Here is a 19,437-nt window from a genome sequence, read left to right as displayed (position 1 = left end):
CCTTTGGTAAGTACCCTTTTCCGACTCCCTTAATACTTCGAAGTTTCATCGAGGCCTTTCACGCTTTCACTAAAGTTTGATTAAAATTGCACAATTTTCTACTATTCTTTGTGCTTTGCACAATAACGAAAATCCGTCATACATAATATGTACAGACAGGCGAACAGACGCACGAAGGAAATTCGTTGCGCTAAAAAATAAGTCAAGATCAGATCACCCTAGCTATTCCTCATGTATGTGGAGAACGATCGATCGAAAGATTCAAAGGAAGTATCAGCTAAATGTCATAACGGCAAGAATATTATATTGGCCCCAATTGAAACTATTGTTACCGTATACAGCATCGTTTCACTTTCACGTTCACCCTATAATGTCCTGTTGACTCTGGCCCTAATTGTGTCAATATAAAGGGACAATTGGCGGCTCCTTTTAATAAAGCTTTCCTGTTTACTGTTTGCGGATGGCCATTCAGATATTTCTCGTATAATAACCCAAAAACGTTTTTTCCGTCTTTCAAGTGGAGTACCTGATCCAGCTCTCTCGCAAATATAACAGAAGTTTTGCCATTTTAGCGAGGCTCCAGTATAATTTTTACAAGGGTTAAATCGTTGCAGAAAGGGTTTTTCGCTAGTAAAGGGTGAGTTTTATAACTGTATGGCGTAGTTCGGCGCGCAATTTATTTTATTTTTTATATAGGGATAGACAATCTTTAAGATCTTTTTAAATCCCGTTACGCTCTTGAAAGGGTGAGAAGTGTAATTTGGGAGACCATAAGCAGACGTGTTTCGGGGTGGTAATTTATTGACAGTCAGACTTCATCGAGATCCTCGACCTTATTTAAAAATTATTGCAGGTTAACTGATATTTGTATAAACAAAGTCTGAGTGAGAATAAACACTGGTAAATGATTTATAGGTATTTACTTTTAGTCGATGGTTCCTCATCTATTCTGATGTATAGGAATTTAAAAGTATCGAGTTTATACTTTGGTATCACATTTGTTAATCTGTCTGTTTGTCATCCAATTTTTTGTGGTTAAATTAAATGGAGCAATAATAAGAAAGCAGGAATGGTACCTCATACAATTACAACCCCGTTTGAATAGGTATACCTACTTTCCAGAACGTTTTTTTTTCCTATAAGAAATTGTGTGCAGCCAGTTGGAGGTCCCAAAACAAGCAAAGAAAACAAAAATGTTTCGTTTAACCTGATGCAATTAAAAATAAAGGGGACTAAACGATAAAATAAATCTGAGTGAGTAGAGTAGGTGGGTACCTAAAAAAGTCCCGTTTAATAATTTTGTCGGAAGTATATTTGGGATATGTTTGTCTGTGGCTATTTTTATCTTTTTTTATACGTTTGGAATTTATATCCGTGTAGGGGTGATAAAGGAGAACCTTACTGCAGTAACACTGCCTGTCGTAAGAAGCGACCTACAGTTACGTTGGTCAAAGATGTAGAAGGGGTTAGCCTGAATGTGTATAGGCTGTTGAAGAGGGATAGGTAGGAAAAATGATTTTGACATTCAGGGATTCCTCAGAAAGCGCTCCAGGTGTGGTACCGCTTCTTAATCATCTGGAGATTGTTGCCTCTGGTGTCAAATACAGTAGGTACTTTAGATATCGCAATGTTGCCAATTTTTTTAAAAATTTTATGAAATACATTGTGGTTGATTTTGTGTTTCTGTTGGGATGGTTTCAGATTAGCTCCGAGCGTTTCAGAGGAATTGGAGGGTGATAGGTCGTTGTAATCGTGGCGCCAATGTTGACGTATTTTGCGATGGAGAGACCGGACGTATTTGACTTCCAAGATTCCTATTTGGGTAAAATCCAGGTTCATCAACATGCATATTAGGCATTCGCGTTTGATCGGCAAAGAGCTCGTTCTGCAAATATTCTTCCTTTGATCCGTGGAAATTTTACACCCGTCGGAATATTCACGCCCAACACTTTACTTGAGGAAAATTCGTTCAGGTATATGGAATTAATCTCAATGAAAGTCCTTCGATAAATTGATTTTTAATTGCACTCTATAAACACTCCGCCCACTATAAAATAAAAAGGCAATAAAAAAAATTGCGACTCAAAACGGAATGTGAACGAGAATGTCAATGGACGATTTCTCCAACATTCAGAAAAAATGTTTCTAAGGGAAATTTCTTCACAGCATGGTATAATTGCACTCAAGTGATAGCTCGTTCCTGTTTTAGAAACTATTAATTTAGACTCAGAGCCATACCATATACCATATTATCTATATCCCAATTATGAGATGACTGTTGTCTGCATATACCGATAAAATATAAGCATCAGTATATAAACTTTTTGCATTTATTTTATTGAAATAAATTGAAAACAAGACTTAAAAAATCAAAAATTTGTTATCACTTGCATGGATGATGCCTCTGAGCTGAAATATAAAGCAGGATGGTGTTTTTTGTATATTTTACTTCAAATGTATTGAGAAGGAAATTTTCTTTCAGAAAAATTTCAAACTAATTCATATTTTTCGAATGAATGGTGCTGCTGCTGACCTAAATTGTGAAGCCGGATGGGGTTCAAAGTGTTGCCAACTTGTCTCATTCAATAATGCATAATATTGCACCAGACATCGTTGTATTCGTAACAAAAAATGCGAAGGGTCGCAGTGAAAATCTGTGGGCACCATCTTGTAGAGCTTAAAAGGTGCCTATAAGGAAGTGTTTTCTGATATCTTTTTAAACAGGGCCAGAAAAAAATAAAAAAGAATATAGTTAAGTTCTGTTTTTTCGAATACTTTCGGAATTGGTGGGAATTTCCGAATTTTTAAAACATTATTAAATAAAAAACAAATTTAAAACATAATTAAATAAAGTCGATGCCTGTTATCCGGGATACCTGGAGTGTTACTCCATAGTTACCTCTTTTAAAACATCATTTTTACTAAGCCCTAAAATACCCAATTTTTTCTAATTTAACCGACTGTGTATCTTTTATTGTTTCCGATTTCCCCATCCCATGCTGTTCATTCTTATCTTGGACACACTGTATGCCAGTATATGATTACGTTTTTAGGTACACGTAGCTGGCTGTAACTGTAAACCCGGATCTTATAAAAAATATCGATTTTCACCAAAACCCAATGCGACTGACGTCGGGAGAAATTTCTGTGGTCAAAAATCTGCAAAAATTTCTGACTTTTTTCGGTTTTTTAAAAATAACTCACCAACGGTAATACTTAGGTAAAATCATCCATTATTAAACTGTAGTGTATAAAAGTACCTTCAATTTGATATTTTATATGGCTCCCTACCATGTATAGTTTGGGAGATACACTAATTTAAAGTTTCGTGTTTATATTTTTAAAAATAATAGCATTTTTAGCGCATTTTTTAATAAATAAAAGAAATGTGGGACCACTAATTTGTCTCAGATTTTGGAGGGCGGTGGAGGGAGAGGGGGGTAAATACATGTTCTATCCTTCATGGCATTCTAATGAAAGGTCTCATCGAAATGAATTGGTTTCTACAAACTATAACCCTCCTGCGCGACTCCGTTTCAACATCACTGGGTGACCGGCGGGTGGGGGTATTATCTTCCATGGTATTCTAATTAAAAAGAAAAAAAGGAACTGTTTTCTACCAGCTCCCGCCTTTCTTTCTAACCCCTTATCAAAAAGGGGGGGTTGGGAGAGCGACTTGTTTTATCCTTCATGAACCTCAATGAAAGGAATTACATTTTACATCATAGTCTTCCTCCTCGACCCATTATCGTGATCGCTTATAATTACTTATATCTTAAGAGACGATTGTCTGGAAAGGGTACTCACAAAAGGCGATTGGAACGTCTGGAAGACTGGTGATGGCATAATTTATACACGAAACTGTTTGTCGAAGAAGAGTACACACAAAGGTAAAATGAATCCTCTGAACGAGACATACCTATCTATTGGTGAAGTCCAACCGAATATCTTGAAAACGAAGTGTCGTGAGAGGGCACTCATAAAGCGCAAGTGGAACGTCATCAGGACGAGACATGTCCATTGCAAATATCTGCAAAACTATTCCGGTTTTTAAAAAAATGCGCTTTTTTAAATAGTGAATACCTTTTTTTGCAGGTTGATCACCAAGGTCGATCACCGTTGGTAGCTATATTGGAAGAAGTGAAACCTAACTGAGTGATTATGTTGTCTTATCACTTATTAATAAATAACGTTTCTATAATTATAAAATGCTGTTAGATACATAAGATACCTATACATCTAATGCATTATTCTACTAGGTGGTAGGTACATATAGTTAATTTTAACACATCACGTTGGGCCAAGACAGTGAGAGGGAAGAAAATGAATAAGGTTGACAAATGTAAAGAACCAAAAATTACACTGTTTTTTAGGAGATACATTAAGTAGAAGTTTCGAGTTTTTATTTAATTTTTGAAAAAATAGACTTCAGCAAAAATTTAAAGATTAAATGCATAAATTTATATATTTATATATATATGTATACCTAATCTATTTGTATAAATTTATTTTCAAGTCCAGCAACGTAAAAGATGGTTTATTTTCAAAAATTACTATAAACACGAAACTTTAAATTAATGTAGGTATCTCGTAAACTATACATGTTATGGGGCCAAATAAAATATCAAATTAAAGGTACTTTTATACACTACAGTTTTTAATAATGGATGATTTTACCGAAGTATTACCGCTGGCGGGTTATTTGAGAAAAATAAAAAAAAAAACAGAAATTTTTGCAGATTTTTGACCACAGAAATTTCTCCCGACGTCAGTCGAATTGGCAAACTTGGATTTTTCTCTCCCTTTACCATTTAAACAAGTCGGAAAAATAAAATCTTCTACCGGACCTTTTGTAATCAGAAAGTACAAATTGACTAAAAGGGTTGGTCCGAGTTAGGGATGCCGATGCGATGCGTCTTTTGGTCTTGGTGGATTCCGATAGCCCAAACTCTAAGGTAATTTTTAGTTTTAAAACACCATTTTTGCATACTTCATAGGTATAAAGCAAGCACCAATCCGTACTGAATAATAGACTATTAAGGAATGTCATTAGACATGCTAATTACCGTCTATTCACTTTAATGGCCATTGTGGTTATTATCCCATCATTAACCAAACTATACCAACCGTAATTATTACCTATTACGATTCCATTCTTTTTGTAACAATGAGAAATCATCATCACAATTTGGTAAGTCTACCTGACTGTCAAACCAGCTTCTTATAAAAGAAAATTCAATAGACGTCACCCCTAAACGATAGGGAAAGCGAAAGATTAAAAGCTTTTGTTACCGAAGAATTACAGGTAGGTCACTATTGACATTAGATAAGAAGGACGGTATCTGTTACTCTTTGTCTCGGCAGCACTCGGCCCATGCCATTCGTAATACCCTGCGAATAAATAAAGATACAATATAACACGTTAACAAACAATTAAGGGAGATTAATAAAGGCAATAAGGTGCGATTAGTTTACGGAACGGAAAGCGTTAACCAAACAGTGAAAAGCGCAATGACACCCATTCGGTACCGAGAAATGATTGATAGCGGCTAGATCAAAAGGCGGCATCAAAGACGCCGCTATCGTGTTATCATATTATGGTAGTTGGCGATAAGGATGCGTCCACACCTTGCGAACTTCTATGTTTGCGTAGCAAACGTGTGCGATGGGAGCCCCACTTATAAAGTGATTACATATTATGATTGTGACACATCATACGAAAAATGCCGCTCATTGTATTTTAAACGGTTGTTAACTCGATGGCCGATTAGATTTTTTAATAAATACAGTATCATGCTTCTCGAACTTCCTCATAATCAGAGGCGGATTAGCCGAATATTGAGCGCTAGGATACGATAACTTGAGTTTCACTCTTTCTCTTTAAGGTCATTTGAGTATTTCTAATACCTTATAATATGCGTATAGCTTGAGCCATATAAAACGCAATCCCAAAAGTTGAGCCTCATCGATCAACATTCACAGTGCCCTTTCGCATATCGACCATTTATAAACCGAATTGCTTTTATTTATGAAAGCATTTAAATGAAATCTGATACATAGCCATTTGGAATAATTCAGTTTTAAAATTTGGTTTTGCGCATGCGCAGTACCAACTTTCTTAATTATGAAGGTATTTAAATGAAATTCGTTACATATCCACTTGGAATAAGAGAAAATGTAACGCCAGTTTCCAAATTTGGTTTTGTGTATGATGTTCAGTGCCAATTTTCTTATTTATGGAAGCAATCAAATGAAATTTCATACATATATACAGTTCAAATAAAAGCAAAACTAACACCAGGTTCAAAATCTGGTTTTGCGCATGCTGTAACCGTATCTAGGACTTCATTTTCTAAATTTGCTTACACATTTATTATTTTCTAAATCTATGGAGTTTGTTGTATTGACGTTTATAAAATTCATTTTTTACACATCCTCAAAGAAATCTTGAAGGGTTAAATCTGGTGACCTTCGAACTGGCCCATTATCTCCAAAACGATGGTGCAAAATATCAGCAATTCTGTAAAACTTGTGCGGCGGTGCCCCATCTTTTTGGAAGTGAATAACTCTTCGATTTTTCCAACTACTTAATATATATTATATATAGTAAGTAGATTAAAGGATTGATTTCAACTGCTTCACTAATTATAAAATTCTGTATAAGTATTTTTGTAAGTACATATTAATTATTCTTAGTTTATGATCACTGCATTAATCGTTTGAGATTCTCTGGCATACTTAAACTTGCACTGTCATTGCGTTTACTGGCGTCACCTCTCGGTGGATTTTTCGTGCTGCAGATCTCTGGGCGGATTCCTTGTTTTTCATTTTTTCCCATCGGGTTCTCGCTTGTCGGGAGTTCGATGTGTCCTCCAGAACACCCTAGTTCGAATACCCCACGTTTACGTTTTAAATGTGTACGTTTATCGATTTATTTGATATTTTATTTTTGAATTATTTTATTCAAGGTATTTATTTTACCTCCATCGTAGTAGTGAAGTAATTTACGCTTTAGTTATTAACAATTTCATTTCTATTTTCTTTATTAAGCGCGAGAGCAAAGCGATGCAAGCGTTATAGGGAAATTGATGATGTCCATCTGTCCGCGAACACGATAACTGTCAAACGCTTGGACCGATTCGGTTCAAACTTTTCACAGTTGACCCATATGCCACATGTAATAAGCCTATTGAAAATGGGTCAAATCCAATGACCGCGTAGGGTCCCACCGAGGTGCTCTGTCGCTTTTTTAGATCTGTTTTAGAGGTTTATTCAATAAGCATCAAGCACCGTACCAACTTCCTATACTTGACCTATTCCGAAAGTGGATTGCTTGACCAAGACAAGTAGGGTGGTGGTGGGTCTTTCCTTCCTTCCATTTAATTTCCTCTTTCTCTTCTGCACGTTAAGCAGTGTAGAGTGAAACCTGCGAGGTTCTAATTGCAATTTCCAATTAGAATATTATTCTGGTGATTGAACTAATATTTTGTGGATCCCCGAGTTAGTTTAGAAGGGTTGCTGCATTTTTTCTCGTGACTGGGAGGATATATTTTGGGTTTCACTAATTACGTGAGTACGGACATTTTGTCTAATCCACATGGTTAATTTATGCATTCTTTTAGTTTTTTACTAGTGTACTACAAAATCGAAGATTCGAGTACCTTTTCCCGAAAACTGCCATGAGAATTCTGGCGTAATTGAGAAATGATTGTGCCTCTTCTTGCTACTATCATGAGAGTCTGTAAGGCTGGACGCATATTGCATATATTGCACAAGTACTCGAGGGTGGGTGATAGTGCAAACGTGCGAATTGAGCAATTCTTTATTAATTAAATCCCACTAAAACCAGATTCTAAAATAAATTAAAATAAACTACTAATTCATACCTAAAACCAGGCGTCGTGCCACAACAATTCAAAATTGTTTCGCACCGAAACCAACAGGATTTTAGATGGAAATGCGCACACACACATCAATCACATTATTTCGGCCTCCGTCGCCTGGTATAGAAACTACAAACTAACTAAAGCCGCATCCACATCGTCGATAAATCTAACTTATAATTATTAAAAGGAAATAATTTACCATTCTGCTACAATATTAAAATGATTAATAGGTTGGAATGAGTAGGCTAAGCCGTTCTTTAACCGTAAGGATCGATAAAGTGATCACTTTAACAGTAAGGGTAGATAAAGTGAAACAAATGATTGTGCATTCTAATGACATCTGTCATTCTTATTTCAAATGCACGTTATAAATTGACGTTCAGAACATATGTCAATGCTGTTTCTATAGAAACGATCGCACAGAGCCTAAGCTTACTATTTTTGGCGTCTCTAAATTAAATTCAGAATTGTCAGAAGCTTTACAATGATGTAAATGGATTCTACTATAAAATAAAGTTTTGTATTATACACGACGATAAAGGGAAACTAACCATCTCGTGAAAGTTTTTTCTTTCACTCAATGGTTAAAATATATCCCTTTATCGTCTTGTATAATGAATAAACCGATACAACGAAATATCGAAGGATCCTCAGTATTACAATAACTTTTAACGATAATTTATTTTAATGTTACAAAATACATCAAATTCATGTCTTGGCCATTGAGATAATGCTTTTAATCTTGTTTTGATCAAAATCCATGTGGTCGCCAAAAATAGATCAAATTCATGTTTTGATCATTGAGATAATGCTCTTGGTCTTTTTCCCAACGTTCTTGGTGCATAAATAAACGATTTTGACATGTTTTGATCAAAATTCATGTGGTCGCCAAAAATAGATCAAATTCATGTTTTGGTCATTGAGATGATGCTCTTAGTCTTTTTCCCAACGATGCTGGTGCATAAATAACGATTTTGACATGTTTTGATCAAAATCCATGTGGTCGCCAGAAATGCATCAAATTTATGTCTTGAGAATTGAGATAATGCCCCTAGTCTTTTTCTCGACGATCTTGGTGCATAAATAACGATTTTGATTATTTTGATCAAAACCCATATGGCAATAATTTAACATTTTTGAATCACACACATGCGGTTATCAAATGTGCACGTGATGTACTCTTGCTGCATCAAGATAATGCGTTTGAAACCTTTTAAAACTCTAAATTCATGTGTAAAGTGTAATTTTTGCTACATTTTGCTCTAAAACTTTCGACCTATACCACAGAGAAGAGTTATATTAAAGTATTACACATCTAAGAGTCATAGGGAATAATCTAGCGGAAGTCCCAACCCGATACATGACCTGGGGAATGAAATATGTTGATTTCTATTATATTGAGCCCGTAGTTTTTCCTGTTCCCGATTCACTCGAAGTCCTATAACTTTTGTTCCTATTGAACCAGCTTCCTGATCAATAGCGTCCGTCCTTAATGTCCAAAGAACCCGTACACCAAATTTCAACTCAATCGGCCACTTTTAAAAAGAGTTAGAGCCGCACACGGACGGACGGACGGACGGACGACAATACAAAACTATAAAGGATCTGAGGATCCTTAATAACTATTTTGCGTTCCTAGACTTGGTAAATTGTTTGGAATAACTTGTGCGAATGCTGACTGCCTTATAAATGAATTTTTCCTTAATGTGGGTACCTAAAAATGGATAAACGAGGTACATAGAAGTTAGTATAGTATCGAACATTTTACTGGTGACCCCACGTCGAAATTGCATTTCAAGATTTATTACTCGAAACTAAAACGATTTTGCAAAGAAGCTCAATAAAATAAGTTAGACATTCCTTGCGCAACATTCTAAGTAGGTATAAAGCATCTAAAAAGAGACCTGCATTTCGAATAGGTACATCTGTTTCTCATATTCTTTATAGCTTCCAAGTAGCACAATTCACCTAAAAACATAAAAATTCTAAACTCGGCAATAAAGTTCGACTGCCGGTTTTCTAATAAAAAAATTTACGTTTATTACTATTTGTTTGTTGTTATATTGGCCTTTTAAAAATTCAAAACCCCCCATTCCTTTTGTCCGTACACAAAATAACTGAACGATTTTTTATACGTCTTCCCATTAACGATCGTAGACTACTTCTTTGTCCCACTCCCCGACGGCACGAATGTAACCAACAAAAAAATCTTCGGTAAATGGTAAAGTGTTAAAAATTTAATGTTCGACATAAAACAGTCAATGCGGAACCTTGAGGATCGAAAAATCTATAAAATCGGGGAGGAGAGCGAGAGAGACCCGTTAATCCTTGCATAACTGTAACGCGCATTTTTACCTTCGAACGGTTCCCTTTTTCCACACAATTGTCCGAAATAGTCACGGATAAGTAGCGTAAGCTCTTTGTTTACATTAAACAAGGTCCTTTACACAAATATACTTTTATTAACTTGTTTTGTCCGAGCCGAGGCTGAATGGTGGACATTTTTCATGTTTCCCGTCGGGGGCTACTTCGAGATCTTAAAAATTATTGCCGAAGTCGTAAACGGGTGCCTGTCAGAGAAAAGTAAGAGTAATAAAATTGTAAAAGTAAAAGGCAATTCGGGCCAAGGTCCGATTCAAATATAACTGCACATATTCTGCGTTTGTATTATAAATATGTCCTGTAAACAGCCACCGTATCGGTATCCGCTATTATTAGGGTAGATAACTTTCACTTACGGGATCGTCCTTTAGTTGTGAAGAAAATTGATTTTGGACCTCGCCTGATAACTGATATTTTTATTCAGTTACATCTAATTAATTAGGAAAAGGCGATTTTTTGGAAATCCAAAGTTTTCAGGAGTACCTACACTGTACCTATGAGTTCCTATCAAACATATCGCATCCTTATAATCCGTTACAAGAGAAGCCAAAACCTCCCCGTTTTTCATATCACGCAGTGTCTAGGAAAAGGTCTCTTGTTCAACAAGCACATATGGCCATCAATTGGGTCCATCAAATTCACTTCTGGGCATCCAGACAACGCCGCGACATTTTCCACCGTATCGTTCTAAGAAAAATCGATTTCCTCGTTCCATTTTAACATTCATTGAGCAATTATCGGATCGATGTGGATTCTGAGTCTTTACAAACGCAAGATTCACAAGTTACAGTCCAGTTTAACCTTTTAAGTCATTTTCCAATACCATGGGGCGCTGTCCGTTATGCCGTCAATTATTTATACATTTCTTCAAATATTTAACTCGTTTACGCTTATGCTTAAGCAAAGAGGATTTCCAGCAAGGGCAACCCTTAAGAGACCTTAAAATAATTACGTATGTTTCTATGTCGCCCTGTCTCTGTATCTCTGTCTTCCTGTCTCCCTGTCTCCCCGTCTTCCTGTTTCCCTGTCTCTCTGTCTCCCTGTCTTCTTGTCAAGGATATCAGGAAGGCCGCTATTGTTTGTCAGCTACGTAATTGTAAAAATGATCAGTACGTGACAGGGTACGTGAAGACCTCGAGGATCTTCCCAGGATGCAGTTGTATCGGATTCTTGGTCTTTAAAAGTGTTAAAGGTTTTCTAAGGGGCCCTACATAGTCTTCTAAGGCTTTTAAAACACCTTCAATCAAAAGCCTTCCACAATAATTATGCTTGTGTCGCCAACCGACCCTAAGAGTCTTACATGCTTAAACGATAAAAGCAAGGAAGAAAAGTAAAGGAACAATCGTCCCGATTCCCGTGGGATCTTTATCTTGTAAAAATTGTAAACGATATAAAGGAGATTAGTTTTAAATTATGCTGTATCTAGGTCGTCCACATCAAGACACCCCAAAAAAGGCGATAGTACTGCTCCCTGTAGGCATCCCCTCACAGCACTTTCATCCATAGCACCTCTCTTGGTTGATTTTAAAGAGTGTTCGTCGAACGCAATCTCAATAACCAAGAAGGCGTCCAGTGCAAGCTCCTTGTGACTGAATGCAGACATTGCCTCATTGTCTGCACTACTTGCTTGGATACCTCCAGACCTGGTGCATTATCACTAACACTTTTCTATTTTTTTTAGATCCGAGAGTAATAGACCCCGAAAAGTGTGTTTTAAGTAAAATCTCCCGGTTTCCTATTTCTCCTTCATGTTCCTTTGCAAGAGCCATTTAGATTCTTGCCACTTTAGGCATCATGCCGTTGGGAGATTACTCTCCAAACTTTCAGTCTCCACAGGATTTCTTGTCCTTTAATGACAATTTTCCCTTTATAGGAATTACGAACTACTTGATAGGATCCAATCGGTTTTCCTCAGAAGTGCGTGTACCTACCCTTCTAGACCAACTATTACTGATTTTATATCAAACCGTAAGTACCTATGATCAGAGAGAGGCACCTCTTCTGACACGTGTCAATTCACAACCATGCCCCATACCGCCATATGGAGCATATTGTAATATTAATGACCTCCCTTCGTTTTATGTCAATAAAAGTTGGGTCATTGGTTCCATTAGCTCCTTGTAGATTGTAGATACTAAGTAGCTACCTACTCCTCCAACGTCTAGTTGGTATCAGTACTACCTATACTCCATACACTGTGATCAGCATTAGTTACATCGAATGTCCGATTGACTTAACCCTTTAAGTTGGCCTTTATTCGCCCAGGGTTCTGAAACTAAAGCAAGGTCCATAGCTTTTTGAGTCATGTCTGCATTCAAGGCTGCTGTGAGAGCATTTCAGTGACGCAGAAGGATTTAAACCATCTTAGTCTTATTTCACTCTATTTTACGTCTGTGTCAATTAAAGGGAGTTTTCAGGTGTACGGTTGGAGATCACGTGTGAGAAAGTTCGATTCATTTACGTGTTTTTTATTTTTCTGTGTCTGTTTTGAAGTTGCAAATAAAACAAAATTTCAAGATACATTCGAAACAACAAACTCAGCATAAAAAATAAGGATTCCATTAATAGTATACCAAGGTAGAGAAGTTGATTTTCTTAGCCGAGCGGTATTATTTCCCGAGACGCTTCGCGTCGAGGGAAATAAGAAGCGAGGCGATGAAAAGTCTTCTCTACCGTGGTTTATATATTATTTTATTCACTACTAGCAGATGAACTGTTTTAACACATACCTATTTAAATATCATTAGAAAACACGATTTTGGCGATTTTAAGTACCTATAATAGGTAGGTACTTTTACAAGAAGGCTGTGACTTTGACATTACATTATTTGTAAGTCGCATTTTGCGTGTTTCGCTAATTTCTGTTAAATAAATATATGGATAGTGAATTTTCGTGCACTCCTCCAGACATACGAGAGGCAGCAAAAAGCGTGGCCGCTAACGACCTCTTGCCTGAAAATCAAAACATTATTACAATAAAATTTATTTAAATTTTAAAGAGTGGTGTCAAACAATAGTATATTATATATCAAGGTAGAGAAGTATAGTATTATTGCCTGAGCACCAAGATTACATCTCGAGGCGCTTGCGCCGAGGGGTGTAAGGTGCGAAGGCAATAATAGACTTCTCTACCGTGGTATATATACTATTTTTTGAACTACTAGCACTTGAAATCCTCTAAATTAACATATTATATTGATAAGAAAGTGAACGGTTGGACAGAATTGTTTGTTTCTTAATTTAACATGTCAATCAAGTACGTGGAAGTACAAGTCAAACAGGCCGTATTTTGTTCTGTCATTGAGATATTTTCAAAGAGTAATTTCGTTCGAATTTTTTCAAAATGTGATAATTTTAGGTATGTAATTTCTCTGAAAATGGCGGATGGTGGTAATTATTCATTTTAGAGAACTTGTCTAAACGTTTATTGAGCGAAATTTCGGGTTGTGTTTTCTAAAAGTGACTACTAACATTATTAACCACTTTGAACAAATGCCGAGAAAGCCTACTTTACAAGTGGAAAAAGGGTTAATAATCATGCCATCAGACGCTAGTAGTGAAAAAAATGATTTTCACAAGTTAGTGAAAATGTTATGTTGGTGTATTTCGAAGAATATCGCGTACAATAATTGTGTGATTAATTATAATTTTCAAAAGTAAGTTCTTTAAGTTCTGTTCAGTTCAATAAAATCCTTGTTTACTTCGTTAACATAACGTAGAACGCTAGAGATATTTATTTATTGCCTCTAACTATGGCAACCCAAATGTCAAATTCATTATCTCCTACTACGAGAGAAATAATCCACGAGGTAGGGAAAAATAAAATCTAGCATCGTATACCAGCCTACTAATTATACATTTTAATGCTAGTAGTGAATAAAAAAATATATCTCTCACGTCATATCTCAAAAGAACAAGTTAAAAAGTAATCGTAAACGATTTACATAAAGCGCATTTCAACTTGCATTCATTTCCTATTTGTAAGATGCAACTTCTGTTAAAATTGTAAAAATCCGGCCACAAATATGAAAGATAGCGTTGCATAATGTGCAATCCATTTTGATGTCCTACTTCAATTTCAGTTTATAAAAAGAATTTCATTTCAATGCTTTTCTAAATAAGAAAGTTGGAACTGCGCATGCACAAACCTAAATTTTGAAGCTAACGTTAGATTTTCTATTGTTCCAAGTGGCTATGTATCAAATTTCATTTAAATCCCTCCATAAATAAGAAAGTTAGCACTGCGCATGCGCAAATTCAAATTTTGAAACTGGCGTTAAATTTGCTTTTATTGCAAGTGGCTATGTATCAAATTTCATTTAAATACTTTTATAATTAAAAAAGTTTGCAATTCGGTTTATAAATGGTCGTACGAAAGCGTAGAAGGGCCACATACTCTCCATTTTTACTTGCAATTGCGATTTACTATAACGCAATTGCGTCTTAATAACTTGCAATTGCGACTTAGTATCTCGCAATTGCGACTTAGTATCTCGCAATTGCGACTTACTATCTCGCAATTGCGACTTACTAACTCATAATATTACAATTGATACCTACTGTCGATTAGCTTGCCTTAAGCCTTAGTCTATGTTGTACGTTTGTCGCGTATTGCATGCATTGCAAAAATGAGTGAAACGCAATTGATCACCATTTATTTTACTCTCGGGTTGTCCAACGATGAAATTTTAGCTTTCCTTAAAGTACAACATAATTGTAATATTAGCCTTCGGACTTTAAAAAGAAGATTGAAAAATTTAAAACTTTTTCGAAAGAAAGGATATTCTCCAATAAACCAAGTGGCTACATATTTAAGGACACAGGTATCCAAATCAGGGCAGCTTTATGGATATCGTTGGATGCACCTCAAATGCATTCAAGAAGGTTTTGTAGTTCGGCAGGAAACTATTCGGCGACTTTTGAAATCCATTGATCCCGTGGGTGTTGAAATAAGAACAAGGAGATGACTTCGAAGAAGACAATACAATAACAAAGGACCAAATTACTTATGGCATGTAGACTCTTATGACAAGTTAAAGCCGTTTGGTATTGGAATTAATGGGTGTATAGATGGATTTTCGCGCCATATTATGTGGATGAAGGCTGGGAGAACTAATAACAATCCCCGTGTTATCGGTGGTTATTTTGTTGACACTATACAAAAGATTGGAGGCATACCATTGACCATCAGGGCCGATATGGGTACGGAAAACCGCCACATCGAACAAATGCAGGTATTTTTTCGAAGAGATACGGGTATTAATATCCACAGACCAGCGTTTCTTTATGGTAAAAGTACAGCCAATCAAAAAATTGAGTGCTGGTGGGGAATATTAAGAAAGCACAACGCGGAGTTTTGGATGAATTTATTTAAAAAGATTCAAGACGATGGCTATTTTAATGGTTCTTACTTGGAAAAAGCACTAATCCAATTTTGCTTCCTTCGAATAATCCAGGTACGCTTTGAACTTAGTTATTTTGTTATTTATCACATTAAAATTTTTTTGTGTAGTCAGAGATGAACAGCGTGGTTTTGGAATGGAACTCGCATAATATATCTTCATCGAAGAACAGCATATTGCCAAGAGGAAAACCATTAATTATGTACCATAGTCCTGAAATATATCGAAGTAATGATTATTTGATCTCCGTTGAATTTGACGACTTGGAAATTGCTCGTGAAGAATGCGTATTTCTTGATCAAGAATGTCCCTGTGATAAGGATGTTTTTGAACTTTGTAATATTCTACTTAATGAAGCTGCAGTAGAAAATATTCCATCCGATCCGTATAATGCGATTGATGTGTACTTATACTTACGGAACAAACTATCATGTTTATTATAGTGTTGTAAAACCGCACAATAAATAAGTAGATCCATTTGCAAAAAAAATTAAGCAGGTTAATAAAGATGAAAAATACGTACAGTCTATCTCAGGAAGGAATGCCGGTCACAGAACACTTGATGCCGATCTATAATCGTATGGTTTAATATGAAAAACATGGCAAATTACTTCCCTAATAATAATACTGATTAGAAAATATATTCTAATCAAAGTATTATTACTACGGAAGTAATTTGCCATGTTTTTCATATTAAACCATCGATTTTAGATCGGCATCAAGTGTTCTGTGGCCGGCATTCTTTCCTGAGATAGACTGTATATGTGTAAGATTGTCCGTTGTAAGAGTACAATCGCCGTCGAGATACGAACTCCAAAGGAACTGCCAGTTGGTTAAAAAAAAACTACTGCGTACATATGTAAGTAGGTACCTAAGGTATGTATATCCTTTGGAGGAATTCAAGCAGGTTACAGATTTCGAAGTTATTTGAATTAAACATTTCCTGTTCTGTGATGTAAACTCAGTCGTACAATAGGTATAACCGTTAAATCGTTAATCTAATTTTTTGCTATTATTCCCAATAATCTGAACCTTGAATAAACCAATCTCGCAGAGTTACAGATACCTACAGTTAATTTATCCAGTTTATTTTCAAATAATGCCGAACGTATTTTTTATTTAGTAATAAAACGAAACAATCATTCTTATTATGGTAAAATTATAAAATAAAATATGTAAAAATTAAAAAATATCCATTATCCAGATGTTAGAGGTTAATATACAATTGAATTCTGAACGAAACTCCATGAAATTATCATAACAATCGGGAACTTCTAAAGTATTTGTGCATGTATGGGCAATCGGTCGACGGCTGAAACCATCAGATTTGGAAAATATAATTTTTATTTTATTACCCAAAAGGATGTCAGCCCCCGTTGCAAACCTTAGAAAAGCCATACGAATATTCTCAGGAGCCTCACGTATATATCTCTTTAACATAGCAGATACTTTTTCTGCTTCCTCGGACAAGTTGTCATCATATAACAAAGCTGCTAGTATGTTTCTAGATGTTGGATTGCTAGTTCTATAAATTTCATTAAATTCGTTGACATCTACCAAATTTACTAGGACTTTATTAAAGCAATCAGATATGAAAGCAGACTTCTGAAGAATTTCTTGGTGGGCTAGTTCGTCAATGATTTGTTTAATATTATCTTCTTTCGCCAGAGTTTTACAATCGTAACGACCTAACACATCAAGGAGTTCGTCCGTAGGAATCGACTCAAAATGGCCAATTGCCTCACGGAATACTGTTTTGTCGTCTTCGCTAATGTAACCAAAAAAATCGGTAGTTACGTCTCCAGAACATTGTTTGAAAATTGTGTATTCCATGAAACATTTCGATAATCTGATGGGAAAATACTTGTCAGTAATCCAACCTTGTTTTAATACTTCCGCGATTGCTGACCATTTTTCTACTCCAAAATCGTGTCTTAGTTGGGGAACTTTAATGTTTGTACCGATTGTGCATTTTTCATACATGGAATTCCAAAACTCGCTAAGTGCATCCCTCCATACCCCACCCAAATCTTCGGCACACTCCAATTCACCATTGGGGAGCATGAGAGTTACATGTATTTTACTACCGACCATTCTTCTCTCCAGAAATATATTTATTAGCTCTTCAAATACCCGTCCTCTATGAAGACAAATCGAGATATCGGCTGTTGGACTCACAGGAGTAACAGGTGTATTCTCAGTATTCTGTTCCAATGACAAAATGAAACCGTCGTTCTCTTCGTTTTGTATTTGTGTTGCTAACAACCTGTCGTTTGCAACCACTGCATCCGGTGGTAAACAAAGGAAATCTTCAATGTTGTAACTGCACTGGAATTCCGTAAGGTCAGAAGAAAGTTGTGTTGGTACTTCCCCATACATTGTGTCGCTGGTGCCCCTTGTATCCGCAGTTTCACTTGTGACAGTCTCACATACTTCCTTTCTTTTCTTTGGAGTAGTGCACAAATACAGGTGGAGTCGCGTTATTTTAGCAGTTTGAAACATTTGTTCAATGGTCATTACTTCATCCTCTAGTTCTTTAGCACAAAAGTCTAATAGGGTAGTGTTCATATCGGACAACTTTAGTCCTTTTGAAGATGTACCGTTAGGGAAAAATAGATTGCATCCTTCGTCAATGATGTCTTGTTTATTGTAATATTTAGGTACGCGAACATCTCTACTACCGCCTCCGTTAATTGCTCGTACTTGCTTCGGTTCCTTGAATGTTTCATTGTAGTGAAACCATCCAAGTTTTATGAGTCTCGTATTTTTACCATTTCGGGGTTTTGTACTGCTTGGTTGCATTGAATCATCGTCTTCGCTGTAAGAGTTACTATGTTTGCGTTTGTTTGACACTTTTTTGCGAAGACGATCACAAACTGATTTTGCGATTGTTTGTATGAACTTGTCGTTTACAAAAATCTACAACAGCAAGTCTATCTCCATAAGATGCAAATAATTTTGAAAGTTCCGTTTCATCCATTAAAGCAATAATATCCGTGTCAATCTAAGAAAGTAATATTAGTGTGTAAGCAATCATACATAACAACAGAACATAATACCTTATGTAGTCGAAGGTAATTTAGAGTATCTTCTGCTACATTTCGTCCAATTAGAAACTCTTCCAGTGCTGTAGAAAGGTGATAGCTGGTTTCTTTATCCATCTAAAAATGACGGATTTAAATAACGGAATGCCTGAACAAAATATACCTAGAAGGCAGTCTTAAACATTTTGTATAGACTGGTTACAATTTAGGTAAGTACAATGTATTTATACAACTTTAATCTAAGGTTGGTGGAGTAAATTCCAAATATTCAAAACATGATGATGAATGAATACCATTGAATAAAAACACTATTCTTATTCAATGGTAATACTGATGACTAAATACAGTTTACAAATACGCAAAGATTTTCTCTAAGTTTTAAATCATTATCATCAAAATTTAGTTCAAATTGCTCCATAAATAAGAAAGTTGCGTTCTGCGCATGCGCACAAAAATTTTTTCGTATGTAATTTATTTGCTTGACTCAACTATTAGCATTGCGTCTTATATGATTAAAGGTATGCCCAGTTTGAATTTCATTTAATTCGGTTCATAAATGGCGGAGATGCCAATAGGGCACTGTGAATTTTGAATCTATTGGACTACAATTTTGGAATTTAATTTTATATGGCCAAAGCAATGCTCATTTTGAATTTTATGCAATTCTGTTCACAACTAACAGAGATGTCAAAAGGGCCTTCCCTATTTTTTGACCTGGGTCAC

At 35.8% G+C, this 19,437-nt stretch overlaps 1 protein-coding gene across 1 annotated transcript; it reads right to left on the bottom strand.

Annotated features, from left to right (window-relative positions):
• Positions 1 to 16,921: 16,921 nt before the first annotated feature.
• On the bottom strand, positions 16,922 to 18,470 carry LOC116178396. The gene is made up of 3 exons (XM_031497889.1): positions 18,442 to 18,470; positions 17,580 to 18,385; positions 16,922 to 17,519 (listed from the first exon to the last, which is right to left on the bottom strand). Coding segments are annotated over exons 1-3 (810 nt in total). The 5' UTR covers positions 18,445 to 18,470; the 3' UTR covers positions 16,922 to 17,518.
• Between the last annotated feature and the right edge of the window lie 967 nt (positions 18,471 to 19,437).

Source organism: Photinus pyralis, unplaced genomic scaffold (genome assembly GCF_008802855.1).
Source record: "Photinus pyralis isolate 1611_PpyrPB1 unplaced genomic scaffold, Ppyr1.3 Ppyr1.4_LG8, whole genome shotgun sequence".
NCBI lineage: Eukaryota > Metazoa > Arthropoda > Insecta > Coleoptera > Lampyridae > Photinus > Photinus pyralis.
The sequence above is the reverse complement of the archived record's forward strand: the minus strand, read 5'-3'. Positions and strand labels throughout refer to the sequence as shown.